Source organism: Aquarana catesbeiana, linkage group LG12 (assembly GCF_042186555.1).
Source record: "Aquarana catesbeiana isolate 2022-GZ linkage group LG12, ASM4218655v1, whole genome shotgun sequence".
Lineage (NCBI taxonomy): Eukaryota > Metazoa > Chordata > Amphibia > Anura > Ranidae > Aquarana > Aquarana catesbeiana.
In genome coordinates, this window is record NC_133335.1 from 50602983 (window position 1) to 50616203 (window position 13221).

Consider the following 13221-nt stretch of genomic DNA (forward strand, 5'->3'; position numbering starts at 1 on the left):
CCCCAAATCTCCCGCCGACCAATCCCGGCACTGCACACCCCCACCGTCATCTCTAACATGGCTTCCCCTGCCAATCATAAACTGGACGATCAATGTCACCGATCCTAAAATCACATCATCGTCACCCTAAAAATCATATCATTGTCACCCTAAAATCACATGATCGTCACAATGATCTCTGAGAATCGCTAAGACTCTCATTGTGCTGCTGGGGGGACGCAGGCCGCCCTTTACAATCGATCTCTTCTACATTTTATATCTGCCGTGATCGGTTGCTTTGGCTTCACCCGTGTTCACAAAATGATCCAATTATGGAGAATGTTCATTGAAATTCAATATTGCCAAAAAATCTCTGTCTGAAAGCTGAACTGTTTGTGTTGCGCAGAATGATTGTGTTTGCTGTAGATCAGTGTAGAGGGGGTGATGATTATTATTTCTGTCGTATATTAGTGATCTGATATTAGTAGTCATATAACATGATAAAAGATGATAAAGGTTTCATACACTTGTGTAAGATTTACGTCTGATAAAGATACACGTCTGTACTGTGTCTCAACTTACACGAATGTAAACGCACTTATGTCTGTATGAGCTGAGGGGCGTATACGCCACGCTGCCGCTGATGATTATATATTGGGGCTTATATCTTTCCCCAATGGGGGCACAGGGTGTCCCAAACCTTCAGTTATTCTGAATGAGTAAAGGCAGGGGCCATTTTATGCCCCGTGTCGCTAAACGACTCAACCTGCATCTTTATTTGGTGGGAGATATAAATAGCAAAAAAGTGTAACCAGCCACAAGCAGCGGTGTAGAATGACCCCGACCTGCGGCCATTCGCATGGTGGTGGCGCAGGCATACAATGTCCGCCGGCTTCTAGCCATTCGCATGGTGGTAGCGCAGGCATACAGTGACCCCCGGCCTCCAGTCATTCACGTGGTGGCGCAGGCATACAATGACCCCCGGCCTCCAGCCATTCGTGTGGTGGCGCAGGCATACAATGACCTCCAGCCATTCACGTGGTGGCGCAGGCATACAATGACTTCCAGCCATTCACGTGGTGGCGCAGGAATACAATGACCTCCAGGCATACAATGACCCGCGGCCTCCAGCCATTCACATGGTGGCGCAGGCATACAATGACCCCCGGCCTCCAGCCATTCACATGGTGGCACAGGCATACAATGACCCCCGGCCTCCAGCCATTCACATGGTGGCGCAGGCATACAATGACCCCCGGCCTCCAGCCATTCACGTGGTGGCGCAGGCATACAATGACCTCCAGCCATTCACGTGGTGGCTCAGGCATACAATGACCCCCGGCCTCCAGCCATTCACATGGTGGCGCAGGCATACAATGACCCCCGGCCTCCAGCCATTCATGTGGTGGCACAGGCATACAATGACCCCTGGCCTCCAGCCATTCACGTGGTGGCGCAGGGATACAATGACCCCGGCCTTCAGCTATTCTGTGCCTGCACCTCATTTAAAGGGATATAAAGGACATCAACAATGTATAATCCGCTGAGGTAGCACAGAATGGCCTCAGCCATTCAGTTATTTGTGTGGTGGAGATACACAGGCATGGAATGACTGAATACTTCAGTCAATCTGTGCCTTCACTTCATTTGGGGGGGGGGGGGGGGGGGGGTTGTACAATTTAGTTGAGTCAGCAGTGGCGCAGAATGGCCCTGGCCTTCAGTCATTTATGATGTGGTGGCGCAGGCATGGAATGACAATGGCCTTCAGTCATTCCGCGCCTGCACCTTATTCCGGGGGATACGTATACTGTAGAATCAGCTGAGGTGGCGTGGCACAGAATGGTCCCAGGGTTTCAGTCATTTGTGTGGTGGTGGCATAGCATAGAATGACCCCGGCATTCAGTCATTCATGTGGTGGCATAGCATAGAATGACCCCGGCCTTCAATCACTCATGTGGTGGCATAGCATAGAATGACCCCGGCATTCAGTCATTCATGTGGTGGCATAGCATAGAATGACCCCGACCTTCAGTCATTCATGTGGTGGCATAGCATAGAATGACCCCGACCTTCAGCCATTCATGTGGTGGCATAGCATAGAATGACCCCGGCCTTCAGTCATTGATGTGGTGGCATAGCATAGAATGACCCCGGCCTTCAGTCATTCATGTGGTGGCATAGCATAGAATGACCCCGACCTTCAGTCATTCATGTGGTGGCATAGCATAGAATGACCCCGACCTTCAGTCATTCATGTGGTGGCATAGCATAGAATGACCCCGACCTTCAGCCATTCATGTGGTGGCATAGCATAGAATGACCCCGGCCTTCAGTCATTGATGTGGTGGCATAGCATAGAATGACCCCGGCCTTCAGTCATTCATGTGGTGGCATAGCATAGAATGACCCCGGCCTTCAGTCATTCATGTGGTGGCATAGCATAGAATGACCCCGGCCTTCAGTCATTCATGTGGTGGCATAGCATAGAATGACCCCGGCCTTCAGTCATTCATGTGGTGGCATAGCATAGAATGACCCCGGCCTTCAATCACTCATGTGGTGGCATAGCATAGAATGACCCCGGCATTCAGTCATTCATGTGGTGGCATAGCATAGAATGACCCCGACCTTCAGTCATTCATGTGGTGGCATAGCATAGAATGACCCCGACCTTCAGCCATTCATGTGGTGGCATAGCATAGAATGACCCCGGCCTTCAGTCATTGATGTGGTGGCATAGCATAGAATGACCCCGACCTTCAGTCATTCATGTGGTGGCATAGCATAGAATGACCCCGACCTTCAGTCATTCATGTGGTGGCATAGCATAGAATGACCCCGACCTTCAGTCATTCATGTGGTGGCATAGCATAGAATGACCCCGACCTTCAGCCATTCATGTGGTGGCATAGCATAGAATGACCCCGGCCTTCAGTCATTGATGTGGTGGCATAGCATAGAATGACCCCGGCCTTCAGTCATTCATGTGGTGGCATAGCATAGAATGACCCCGGCCTTCAGTCATTCATGTGGTGGCATAGCATAGAATGACCCCGGCCTTCAGTCATTCATGTGGTGGCATAGCATAGAATGACCCCGGCCTTCAGTCATTCATGTGGTGGCATAGCATAGAATGACCCCGGCCTTCAGTCACTCATGTGGTGGTGACGCAGGCATAGAATAACCTCGCCTTTAGTCATTCAGGAGGAGATGTACAGTGTATTATCAGCTGAGGTGGCGGTGTGCAGAGTGGCCCCAGGCCTTCAGTCATTCCGCGCCTGCACCTCATTTCAGGGAATATGAACACTGTAGAATCAACTGAGGTGGCGGTGGTGCAGAATGGCTCCAGGCCTTCAGTCATTTGTGTTGTGGCGGCACAGGCATAAAATAACCTCGGCCATCAATCATTCTGCACCAGCACCTCATTCATGTGGAGATGTATAAGGCTTGGTTCGCACTATTGCAAATTGGATGCGAATTGGAAGCAGGTTCCTCGCCTCCAGTTCGCATGTCAGGAGACTGTGACCGACTCTCAATGGAGCCGGTTCACACAGCTCTGGGACGGCTGCAGAGTGAATTGCACAGGAGCCCTGTGCATCTTTTGGTTCATTTCAGGTCTGAAATCGGACCTGAAACAGTAAACCCCTGCTGTGAACTGCTCCGCATTGCAGTGTGAACCCAGCCTGAAGTATAATCAGCTGAGGTGGTGGTGGTGCAGAATAGTCCCAGGTCTTCAGTCATTCAGAATGGGTCATTTACATGGCAGCATGCACACAAAACATCCTCAGCCTTCAACCATTAAAACTAACTAAAGGCCGGGGGTCATTCTGCAGACACTGTCACATGGATGACTCATTCTGAAGGCAGAAGTCATTCTTTGATTGCCCCCCCCCCCCCCCCTCATTTAAAGAGGAAGTAAACCCTGGTGGGTTTTACTTCCTCTTTATTTCCCTGCCAAGGTAAAAGCATAATGGGCTACAATGCCTCGCATAGTAGCCCATTATGTGTCAATTACCTGAAACTGAAGCCTGCGGTGTCACAGCTGTCCCCACAAGCAGTGAGAGTCCATCTTCACCTCCAGGGCCGCAAACTCCGGCTCTGTGACTGGCTGCAGTCACGTGACGTCACTCCCGAGCATGCGCCTGGGAGCCGCCAGTCACAGCATGACCCCTATAAGAAACGGCACGATGTGCCCTTTCTAAAGTGCGCATGCGCCGTAGACATTGGCGCATGTGCTATAGTCATCGGCGCTCGGCTTTTTAGTAAATATCTCCTAAACTGCAGAGGTTTAGGAGATATTTCAAGCACCTACAGGTAAGCCTTAATATAGGCTTACCTGTAGGTAAAAGTGGTTGTACAGGGTGTACAACTTGAAAGAGAAATGTAAACATCAACAATGTGTGGTCAGCTGAGGTAGCGGTGGCACAGAATGGCCCCAGCCTTCCGTTATCCGTGTGGTGGAGGCGCAGGCATGGAATGACCACGGCCTTCAGTCATTCGTGTGGTGGGGGCGCAGACATAGGATAACCTTGGCTTTCAGTCATTCTACGGGATAGGTATACTGTAGAATCAGCTGAGGTGGCAGTTGCACAGAATGGCCCCAGGCCTTCAGTTATTCGTGTGGTGGTGGCATAGGATAGAATGACCCCAGCCTTCAGTCATTCATGTGGTGGCGACGCAGGCATAGAATCACCTCAGCCTTCAGTCATTCAGGGGGAGATGTACAGTGTACAGGCCTTCAGTCATTCATGTGGTGGCGACGCAGGCATAGAATGACCTCAGCCTTCAGTCATTCAGGGGGAGATGTACAGTGTAGAGGCCTTCAGTCATTTGTGTGGTGGCGGCACATGCATTAAATAACCTTGGACTTGAGTCATTCTGCGCCTGCACCTCATTCAGAGGGAGATGTATAATCAGCTAAGGCGATGGTGGTGCAGAATAGTCCCAGGTCTTCAGTCATTCAGAATAAGTCAATTACAGTTGGTATAGAAAAGAATTCCCCCCCTTTAAATTAATCACATTTTGTTGCTTTGCAGCCTGAAATGAAGACAGAGTTTTTGTTTTATCCAACCACATTTACTAGTGCAATTTATAACATCCCAGTGAAAGATATAACACCAACATGTCAGAAAAAAATCTACAAAATTCAAAAACAGAATCACTGAGTTGGAAAGAGGGTCACCCCCTTATGTCAGTATTTCTTTAACCACATTTTGCTTTAATTACACCCTTTAGTTTGTTGGGATATGTCTATTAACTTTGCACATCTAGACTTTGCACTCTTTGACCACTCTTCTTTGCAGAACTGCTCAAGTTCAGTTAAATTTAATGGTCGCCGTTTGTGGACTGCAGTCTTTCCACAAATTTTTAATGGGGTTTAATTCTGGGCTCTGACTAGGCCATGCAAGGACATTCACCTTTTTCTCCTTCAACAACTATGTGGCCTTTTTGGCTGTGTGCTTTGGGTCATTGTCATGTTGGAAGGTAAACCTTCTTCCCATTGACAACTTTCTGGCAGAGTGCAGCAGATTTTCCTCAAGAATTTAATGGTATTTTGCCCCATCCATTTTTCCTTCTATCCTGACAAGTGCTCCAGTCCCTGCTGCAGAGAAACTCCCCCATAACAGGATATTACCCCCTCCGTGCTTTACTGTAGGAATGGTGTTATTTGGATGGTGAGCTGTAATGGGTTTTCCGCCAGACATATGGTTTGGTGTTGAGGCCAAATAATTCAGTTTTAGTCTCATCTGACCACTGTAAACGCACCTTGAAGATTCTGAGGCCACATGGAAAAAGGTGTTATGATCAGATGAGACTAAAATTGAATTATTTGGCCTCAACACCAAACAATATGTCTGACAGAAATCCAATACAGTTCACCGTCCAAAAAACACGATTCCTACAGTAAAGCACGGAGGTGGTAATATCCTGTTATGGGGGAGTTTCTCTGCAGCAGGGACTGGAGCACTTGTCAGGAAAGAGGCTGCATTCACACCTGAGCGTTTCAAAATCAGGCAATTTTGCCGCGATTTGCGATTTTGTACAGGTCACCAATGTAAAAGGCAGAAAAAACGCCTGTAATCTGCCCCAAAGAAGCTCATGTTCTTTTTTGAGCTTAGGATGTTTTTCAGGCGTTTTGCTTCAGGTGACAAAACGCTCAGATGTGAACAGGTGCCATTGAAATGAATGGGATTTTGCTTGTTGGGCGTTTTTCAGGCATTTTTTTGGGGTGTTTTACTAGCGTTTTATGAGCTGAAAACGCTCAGGTGTGAATGCAGCCAGAAGGAAAAATGGATGGGGCAAAATACCATCAATTTCTTGAGGAAAATCTGCTGCCCTCTGCCAGAAAGTTGTCAATGGGAAGAAGGTTTACCTTCCAACATGACAATGACCCAAAGCGCACAGCAAAAATGAGCACACAGTGGTGGAAGGAGAAAAAATGAATGTCCTTGCAAGGCCTAGTCAGAGCCCATTGAAATTCTGTGGAATGACTTGAAGACTGCAGTCCACAAATGGTCACCATCAAATTTAACTGAACTTAAGCAGTTCTGCAAAGAAGAGTGGGCAAATATTGTAACGTCTAGACGTGCAAAGTTAGTAGGGACATTTTCCAACAGACTAAAGGGTGTAATTAAAGCAAAAGGTGGTTCGACTAATACTGACATAAGGGGGGGGGGGGTAATCCTTTTTCCAATTCGGTGGTTCTGCTTTTGAGCCCAGGTTTACACATATGCAATCTCAGACATTGCATGTGATTCGCACCCGCACCGCAGGTACCGATCACATGCAATGTCTGTGCGATGCGAGTTCAGCCATACAGTTGTGGCTGAACTCGCATTAGATTCGCAGAAAAAAAGTGCAGGGATTCTCCCCCCCCCGCACTGAAATTGGATCGCATGGGTGTTCTCACCTATGCGATCTGATTCCTGTGCGAGTTCACAGTTCACACTGCAATCTGTGAACCGATCTGGGGTTGTCATTAATATTGTATTGACATTCGCAGCGGTTCGCAGAGGGCTGTGTCAACTGCCTGTGGAAGAGATGCGGGAATCGGCGTAGTAATCGGACTGGATCCCGCATCGCACAAGTATAAACCTAGGCTGAATGTTTTTATTTTTTTTCTGACATGTTTGTGTTATATGTTTCACTTGAATGTTATAAGTTGCACTGGTAAATACAGCTGAATAAAACAAAAACTGTGTCTGTCTTCATTTCAGGCCGCAAGGCAACAAAATGTGATTAATTTAAGGGGGGGGGGGGGTGATTCTTTTTCTATACCCACTGTACATGGCAATGAACACACAGAATTACTTTGGCCTTCAACTATTCAGAATAACTGAAGGCCAGGGGGTCATTCTCCACCTGCGCCACTGTCACATGAAGGACTCATTCTGAAGACAGAAGTCATTCTTTGCTTGCCCCTTCATCTAAAGAGAGATGGAAACATCAACAATGTGTGGTCAGCTGAGGCAGCAGCAGTGCATAATGTCACCGGCGTTCAGTCACTCAGAATGAGACATTCATGTGGCAGAAGTGCGGGGTGACCTCAGATTTTCGTCATTCAGAGTGAGATGTAAACACCAACAATGTAAAATCAGTCGAGGCAGTGGTGGCTCAGAATGACCTCGGCCTTCCACCATTCAGAATAACTAACGGTCAAGGTAATTCTGCCCCCTGAGCCACCATCACCACCATGTGAATTACCCTTTCAGGATGACTGAAAACAGGGGTGTTCTGTGCTTGTGCCTTCATTTAGAGAGTAGATGTAAACAACAACGTGTAACAGTCTGAGGCAGCGGTGGTGCAGAATGATCCCGGCCTTCAGTTGTTCTGAATGAGTTGTGTCATAGCAACGGTGCAAAATGCCCCGTCGGTCATCTTGAATAAGGCATTCATGATCATGTGGCGGCAGCATAGATACGGAATTACCTCAGCTTTTATTTATTCTGAAGGGAGGCCTTCTACGCCCATGGTCTCAATCAGGGGCAGATGTAAACATTAACTGTGTATTATCAGCTGAGGCGGCAACAGCGCAAATGCCCATGGCCCTCAATCATTCAAAATGAGCTATTTATGTGGTGGCGCAGACACAGAATGACCTTCAGCTAGTCATTCAGAATAATTGAAGGCCTGGGTCATTCTGCACCTGGGCTACCACATAAATAGCTCATTTTAAATGACTGAGGGCATTTGCGCTGTTGCCGCCTCAGCTTATATTACACAGTTAATGTTTACATCTACCCCTGGATGACTACCAGATGAATGACTGAAGGCCGGGGTCATACTGTACCTGCGCCCTCATTCAGAGCAGGAAACCACAACACTAATCGGCGGAGGCAGTAGTGTCGCAGTATGACACCAGCTTTTCGTCATTCAAAATTAAATATTTTTGTGGTGGTGGCAGTGCAGAATGACCACAGACCTTCAGTCCTTCATGTGGCAGCATTGCAGGCGTAGAATGACCATGGACCTTTAGCCATTCATGTGGCGGCATTGCGGGCGTAGAATGACCTTGGCTTTCAGTCAGTCATGTGGCGGCATTGAAGGCGTAGAATGAACCCGGCCTTCAGTTATTCTGAACGGTTGAAGGCCAGGGTCATTCTGCGCCTGAACCCTGATTCAGGGGGGGAATGTAAACATCAACAATAAGTAATCAGCTTAGGTGGTGGCAGTGCAGAATGACCCCGACTTTCATTCGGAATGAGCCATTTACATGGCGGCACAGGGATAGAAATACCTCAGCCATCATTTATTCAGAATAACTGAAGGCCGGGGTCATTCTACTTTTGCGTGACCACAACATGAACTACTTATTCAAAATTACATAGACCTTCTGCACCACCACTGCCACATAAATTACAGATTTTGAAAAGACAGAAGGCCAAGATCACTCTATCATTGCTGTGTGAATTACGCATTCAGTGGGAGATATAAACATCAACAATGTGTAATCGGCAACGGTGCAGAATGACCTCGGCCTTCAGAAATTCCAAAGACTGGGGTAATTCTGATTTCTGCGTTGGCACTGCTGCCATGTTTAGATCTCACTACTAGGCAGCAGTGATATGGACCACCGGGATGACCCAGGGGTTGCCGTCTGCTTCTTAAAGCAGGTTGGTCATCAAGGACTCTGCTGCCTGACAGTCAACTAGTAGTCTTCCCCCAGGATGACATATCAGCCGTTAAAGCCTTTGCTGCCTAGTCCATATGACTTGTATAGGCCTTGTGTGCCTTGCAAATGGTTTTAGGGGCTACAGATTGTTGGTCATCATGCCTCAAAATCCTTTGACTTTAACTGACTTGAAGCAAACTGTCCTATCCAATCCCTGTAAGGTGCAGCCCCAAGAGCAGAGCACATCTCCAAAAATGATGAACAGAAATAAGTTCTGGGGTCCTGCACAAGAATTTTAAAGTGGTATCCCAGCTCAAAGAAGTCTAAAAGCCAATCAAATTTCTGCATTTGTTGCGGACTGGTCAATGTTGTGTGAGTTTGTTCCTTGGATTCGTGTTAGTGATCGGTCATATTGACTTTGCTTATCTTATTTTACAGACTAGCCTAAATCGGTGCTAAGGTTCTGCCCGGCAAAGGATGAACGGAGCAGCTGGTGGGCAAACCAACACCACCATGACCGCCCCAAACGATCAGGGTAAGGAGACCCGGGGGTTGCTTTGTACTGCTTGATGTTCAACACCAGCTCTGGAAATTGTACGCTAATGTAGGAAAGTCAGTGGATTACAAGGGATCTGGCTCACTCTAGTGGTAGGACTCTGAAGTTCTGAGTACTAATTAAAGCAAAACTCCAATTTAGTTGAGAAAGAATAAACTGTCCTCTCTAGGACAAGTATACCAAGATATTTCAAACTTCCTTGTGTATTCCCAACTGTTTCTATTTTCTGTAGATGATGCCATACCTGTGAACTGGCTGAAAAGGAGTGTTAAGCCAGAATGCTGAACTGCTGTAATCAGATTATAAATGCCAGTGTTTAAGAAAATAATTCACTCCCTACGTACCTTAGTCCATAGGGAGACATTGTTCCATCTGTTTAGCAATCAACCACAGTTCTTAGGGATTTAACCCTAGTTACCCAACTTGCCTATTCTTCATCCATTTTGCACGGGCTTACTCGTAAAATCAAATTACATCACAGATCTACACATATTTGTGAGTATTACCTATGTAGATGTTGATTCACGTGTTTCTTTTTTTCTTCCTCACAGACCAATGGTCCCAAGATGACATGCTCACTCTCCTGGAGACAATGAAGTCTCTCCTACCAGGTCAGGACAACACGAAGTTCAAGACCACCGAGTCCCACCTGGATTGGAACAAGCTAGCCTTTAAGCATTACAACGGTTCCATGTGTCGCCAGAAGTGGACTGAGATTTCAAATGAGGTAGGGTGGGGGACTGAGAGTGTTCTTGCCAGTGCCACATAAGTGTCCAGATTTATGTCTAGGATGACGTAGAACAGCCCTTCTCAACTTGGGTTCCTTCAGAGGTTAAGCCCGGGTTCACACCTATGTGAATTAGATGCGGCTTACACCGCATCTAATTCGCAGGACATTTTAAAATACATTCATATGAATGCATCTGGTTCACATATGTGCGTTGCATTCGCACTGCGCATTGCACAAAAAACGTGTGCGTTTTCTGGGCATTGCGGTTCAAATTACGAGCCCCTTATCTTCTATGGGAACGCATCTGCTTCGCAGATGCATTGCGTTCTGAACATGGATTTTCTACTTCTCCTCACTACACCTCCCCCTCTCCCTGCTCACTGATCCTGAGCTAAAACGCAGTGATTCCTTTGAACAGGAGATTTTTATCTCCCCAGTGAAACCTGAGCTTCAATTCGCACCGCACGTGTGAAACCGGGCTAAAAGTGGTTTCTTGAAAAATGAGTGGTTTCTTATTCTCTATATAATCACTGCCACAAATGATCTTTGTAGCTATTTGTAAGTGGGAGATTCTTCCCATTGACCACCAATGTAAGGAGCATTAGTCCCACTGACCGCCAATGTAAGGAGCTTTCTTCCCATTGACCAGCAATGTAAGGTGCATTCTTCCCAATAACCTCCAATGTAAGGAGCCTTTTTTACACTGACCACCACACTTCCCACTGACCACCATGCTAGATATAGATGGTGTAAATATTGACTGGTGTTGCCTGACCACCCATGTAAGGGTCATTCTTCCCACTGACCACCAATGCAAGAAGCAGGCTTTCCACTGGCTACTACACTAATATACTGTGAGCTATAGATCGGGTAAATATTGGCAGGGGTTGCTTGAGACCAGAAAGTCATTTCAAGAGTTCCTCCATGTTTAAAAGGTTGAGAAGGGCTGGTGTAGAATAACAAGTGACCAACTCCATCTGGAGTTGTTCCCGAAGACCTGGAACGGTGTTGCGTGACAGATATGGAGGGCTCCAGGCACTTTATTGTAAAGCAGATTTTACAATAAAGTGGTGCCTACATTGTTGCAGCTAAACTTTAGATTCTGTTCACATATATGCGAATTGGATGTGTGATCCTGCCCCCCCCAATGTGAATGAGTATGGGGTACATTGCAGCAGGCATCCTAATTGACAATGGATCTACACCTGGGACATTGTTTTTATTTTTAATAAAGGAATTGTCACAAACTGTGTTTTTTGTTTTGGGAAAGACAATGTACCCCTACTCATTCGCATATGGGAGGCAGGATCTTGTTAAAGGGAGCGTCAAGATTCTGATAAGCCCCCTGCCCGCAGACCCCTACAACCCTTGTTCCCTGCCCCAAAGCACACCACCCCCCATGTATTGAGGGCATGTGGCCTGGTATAGTTCAGGGGCCTGCCATGCTGCTTGCTCGGATAAGGGTCTGGTATAGTTTTTTTTGGGGGGGGGGGGACCCCATGCTGTTTTATTTTTTTATTTTATTTTATTTTTATTTTTTCAGAAAGCAGCAGCAGCCTAAGTAAAAAAGCCTGTCATCCCTTGCAGGATGGATCAGTCCATAGTTTTACAGGGTCTGCTATCCTGTCTCTTTGGATAACCTGTAGTGCTCTGGGGTTCCTGTCATGAATTTTATTTATTTGTAAAACAATGGTTGTGTATGGTTTTTATATAAGTTTGTTTATTACAGGTATTTATACAATACAGTTCAACCAAACCTATTATAGTTTTGCTTATAACATGCCTGATGATAGGTACTGTGCGTCACAGCAATCATACAGAAGGGTGGGACCTACCATCAAGTGCCCTGCCCCCTTTGCAGCATTTCATTTGATCCAAGAATACAGGGACTCCGAAATAAAATAATATGAACTCATGAAATATCACTTGCAGGTCAGGAAGTTTCGGACACTGTCAGAATTGATTCAGGACGCAGAAGAACATGTGAAGAACCCGTACAAGGGAAAGAAGCTGAAGGTGAGCAAATAGTTTACAATAAGCTCCATTGTTAACCTTTTTAAGACTTTCTTTTGAATCTTGCCTCGGATCAGTCAGAACGCACTAAGCAGCTCAATCCTTGTCTTCCAGAAACATCCCGAGTTTCCCAAGAAGCCCCTGACCCCCTACTTCCGCTTCTTTATGGAGAAGAGAGCAAAATATGCCAAGCTGCATCCAGAGATGAGCAACTTGGACCTCACCAAGATCCTATCTAAAAAATATAAAGAGTTACCAGAGAAGAAAAAGGTAATGTAACACAACATCCGGTTTGAATGGGTTGACCCTTGAATTGAAGATATATGGCAAACCTAAACACATATGGACAGTTATACTTTTAAAGTGAAACTTTAGTCAGAAAACTAACTCCTACTAGATGACTTCAGGCTGGCCCCTTTTGCAGGTATAGCTATGTAAAACATTAAAAATAAGTGTCTGTACTGTTTAAAGCGGACCTTCAGTCAGTTTATAACGTGTTTTTTTTTCTATTTGGCTTGTCTTCCCCTCCTTTAATATCGTTGGTTAAAAAAATTGCATTTATCTACCTCTAAATCCCTTATTCCTGGCTGCCTGGTTTCCATCCATGTCTTTCGTCTAGGCGAATGACATAGCCAGGTCTATTCCCTTTGGCTCCTGGGATATCATTGTCATAAATCCTAAGAGTCATCAGGCCTTTTTTCATCTCGTGAGAGCAAGCGGAGGTGTTCTGGAGGAGCACCACATAAGCGCAAAGGTGGACGGAGATGGGGGTGGTCTTGAACCACTGTGCCTTTAGTGTGTATGCATGGGCCCGCAGCAATACTGCTCATG

General features: G+C 46.4%; 1 protein-coding gene across 1 annotated transcript in view; it reads left to right on the top strand.

The window, feature by feature from the left end:
* UBTF (upstream binding transcription factor) overlaps window positions 1–13221 on the top strand; it is a 34948-nt gene that overhangs the window by 1870 nt on the left and 19857 nt on the right. Inside the window, 4 exon segments of the mRNA XM_073607756.1 lie at window positions 9530–9626; window positions 10199–10374; window positions 12310–12393; window positions 12505–12660. Coding sequence (XP_073463857.1) covers window positions 9569–9626; window positions 10199–10374; window positions 12310–12393; window positions 12505–12660 — 474 coding nt within the window. The 5' untranslated portion in view covers window positions 9530–9568.